The following is a 3,400-nucleotide window of genomic DNA, read 5'->3' on the forward strand; positions in this document are numbered from 1 at the left end:
GAGTGTGAAAACAAAAAGTTTTATTTCTAGTTCTATGACAATACTAATAGATCCCTCCATGCAGGTAGTCATTTACTATTTGATTCCCTTTCAAAATGATGTTTCTAAGTTTGAAGAACTATTAAAATTTTATTTTTATTGGATTTTGAAGATTAAAGATTTGAAACACATTTTTTTATCCCTATTGCATGTGTTATTCTTAATCAAAATTGCAGCTTACTAGCAATTGAAGATGAATATGGAGTTGAAAAATATTCTCCCTGATAAGCAACTTAACCATTCAATAGTCATCACTTTATTTGACCCAATAGATGGCTAGCACAGATAGAAGTAGGCATGCAATAGAGATCTACACTTTAGAGAAATGTAACAAGGATGAGACCTATAAGATTATCTGATTTATTATTTATTTGATTATTCAAGTAAAACATTGAGCTATCTAAAGAGTTAGATATATAATTTTTTTTGAATGGTAGAGATCTGTTTGACTTTAAGTTCTTTTGGGTTTTATTTTCCAATGTCAATTTGTACCACTTTATACACTTAGAAGCTAGGTCCTCTACCTGTTGGAAACACTCAAGGATGAAATGTAGAGCTTATGGAATTATCAATGTTTGTCTTTTGCAAGGGCACAAATATTAGATCATGTTTTTAATTGAAATTTTGGAGACAAGTTTATAACATTTTGAAATACAAGTGTTGGTCCAAAACTAGAACAAAATCTTAATTTTGGACAATTGCTTAGAGGAAGAACTTAAAGTCGGTTGTATGAACTGACCGAACTTCATCCTAGGCTCAATCCTTTTTTTAGGTATACTGATACCTATGAGAGTTCCACTACAACAACATCCAAATTATTGAAGTTCCTAATAATAAACCAAACCATGTTTCAGTTTCTAGGATGAGAAAATAAATTTGATAGTGGGAGCAACTAAAATTTCTATAACTTAATGTTAAACAAACTCAATTGTGGATGATGAAGTTCACAAAAAAAAAAAAAAAAAAAAGTGAGAAAATCACTTTGATTTCATGACCTGGCTTTTTTTTTCAACAACGAAATCTTCTTGAGAATTACCTTCAATTTCATGGTCTGGCTTTTCTTTTGGTGTTTTAAGTTTCTCATGTGAGATCTTTTTAGCTTAATGACATGTGTTTTTTTCTATTTAGCATATGATTTGTCTTTAGATATTTCATTTGCAATGGATGCAACTCCCACTACCATTTTCTTTCCCATGGAGTGTTTATGTACACTAAATTAACCTTTCAAAGTAGCTTAAGGTGAACTTGATTGCAAGGTGCATCTTTCAATATTAAAATATTTAATTTTTTTTATTTAGTGCTTACTTAATACATTTTTTTCATAAATTGAGTTCACTACCTACAATTTTGAGCCTGGTTTCTGTTACTCACACTTTGTTATTTTGATTTCACATACTTTCTAATATATTTTTATTTTGATGTCAATTTGGTATTTAGTGACATTTTATTTTGGTAAAAATTATTATGCTTTTTATTGTAAAAAAGTGAAATTAATGTGCTAAATTCAGGAAATTTCATCCTTGATCAAGTATTGATAGAGATATTTATTTGTTGTCTTAATCAAAATTATCTACTTTATATATACATTTTTAGTTACTTACTATATCTAAGTCGTTTTAGTTTTCATGGAATACTAAGCATTAAACAAAATAAGAACTCGGACGATCAAAAGAAAAAAGATTTTTATTTTGAAAACTTCAATTTAATCAAAATTTTAAGGAAGTGAGGATTTTGGAAAGGCTTCATTCATGTAGTTCTGAGCTCTACCGTGTTCTGATTCCGTTTAGATCAAGCGAGGTGACCTGTAGAGTCTTAGGGATTTTCTGGACGAAGAGATCCCTAGTAAAAGATAAAAAAAGACATATAGTCACACCCGTCAGATTTCTTTTCATTCGAGTCTGCAAATGATCAGAACAAAGTGAGGAAGAAGACAACATGTCACGAGAAGCAAGGCGACAAATTCACCCCGTTCACACCTGCAACTAGCTCCCACCTCCCTGACTGTGTACTTCTTAGCCAAAATTCACGCCTGTCAATTTCTATAAATCGGCAGTCTCGTCAAAGACCGAGCTACATGGTCTTCAAGCTTTTCTTCGGAGCGGCCATGGCGACGAGACGTAAACCCTTGAAGCTGGCTCTTGTTGCTTTACTTTCTATCTTCCTCCTACTGCCTTTTACTCTTCCTGTCGGAGCTCTTAACGTCGGCATTCAGTCAAAAGATGCGTCTGTTTCAGTAGTAAGTACTTGAAAATCCGTCAGGTTTCTTTCTGCTCTCTCTCTTCTCTTCCTCATCCATACCTTAATGACACTCTTTCGCTTTCATACAGAACAAGGAGTGCAGTAAGACCTGTGAATCGGACTTTTGTGCAGGTTGCCCTTCTTGCGTCAAATATCCCTTTTGATTGATTAAGCATATAAATGTTTCATAAATCATTGAACCTCTTTACTTGGGTCTATTTTATTGCTTTTTCCTCTACTTTGATATCTTTTTTGTTTCATTTTTCCTTCAACAGTGGCTCCATTTCTGAGATACGGAAAATACTGTGGTTTCTTATACAGCGGATGCCTTGGAGAAAAGCCTTGCGATGACCTTGATGCCTGCTGTAGGAACCACGACGACTGTGTCCAATCCAAGAACAGTAAGTCCATTGATGAAATCACTTTTTACTCAGTTTCTTTCAGTCCCCTCCGATTAGTTTTATATATCTACTCTGATACCCACAAAAACCAACGAAAAAACCGGAAGGTGTTAAAAAGGCGAGTCACGTCCGTGACTAGGTGACTCTATGACCCTTCTACAGTCTGTAAACAGAGACCTGCTTGGTATCCCTGTGACGATTTCTGCTCTGTTGTTTTGGAAGCAGATGACTATTTGAGCCAGCAGTGCAGTCAATCTTTTCTCGACTGCATAACGAAATTTAAGAATTCAGGAGGACCAACGTTCAAAGGGAACAAATGCTCGGTCGAGGAGGTGGTCGACGTGATCTCTGTAGTAATGGAGGCGGCGATCTTGGCCGGAAGACTTCTTCACAAGCCTTAGACAATATTTCGGAATTCTTTCAAAGAAGAAGATAATATTTCCTATTGCTCCTTGGGAAACAGATAGAGGAAGGGGACAGAATACATCACATGGGATGTAGACTTGTAGTGCAAGGTTCTTCTTAATTTGTTAATTTGGAATGAGTCGCATCGACTCTTGACCCAAAATCTTCCCAGTTCAAACTGGTTTTCTCAGAGATCATACTCAGGGTTGTTTGAATATTAATGTCTGATTTTATTGTGTTTGGTGGAAGGGAATGGCTTGCATTTTGATTTTAACCGTTTATAATATCTTGTTCAGTTATCGGGCATCTTTCAGTCA

The 3,400-nt window shown here is 34.9% G+C and overlaps 1 protein-coding gene across 1 annotated transcript; it reads left to right on the top strand.

Annotated features, from left to right (window-relative positions):
* The first annotated feature begins 2,090 nt into the window (after positions 1-2,090).
* Positions 2,091-3,400, top strand: LOC137956325 (phospholipase A2-alpha). Its single transcript, XM_068803773.1, has 4 exons — positions 2,091-2,275; positions 2,367-2,409; positions 2,553-2,678; positions 2,904-3,400. Exons 1-4 carry the CDS (start codon positions 2,114-2,116, stop codon positions 3,077-3,079), a joined length of 507 nt encoding a protein of 168 aa, XP_068659874.1. The 5' UTR covers positions 2,091-2,113; the 3' UTR covers positions 3,080-3,400.

The sequence above is a fragment of the Aristolochia californica genome, unplaced genomic scaffold, assembly GCF_029961685.1.
Source record: "Aristolochia californica isolate CCGP_79_NKW_82.1479 unplaced genomic scaffold, dmAriCali1.0.hap1 SCAF_2, whole genome shotgun sequence".
NCBI classification, from domain to species: Eukaryota; Viridiplantae; Streptophyta; class Magnoliopsida; order Piperales; family Aristolochiaceae; genus Aristolochia; species Aristolochia californica.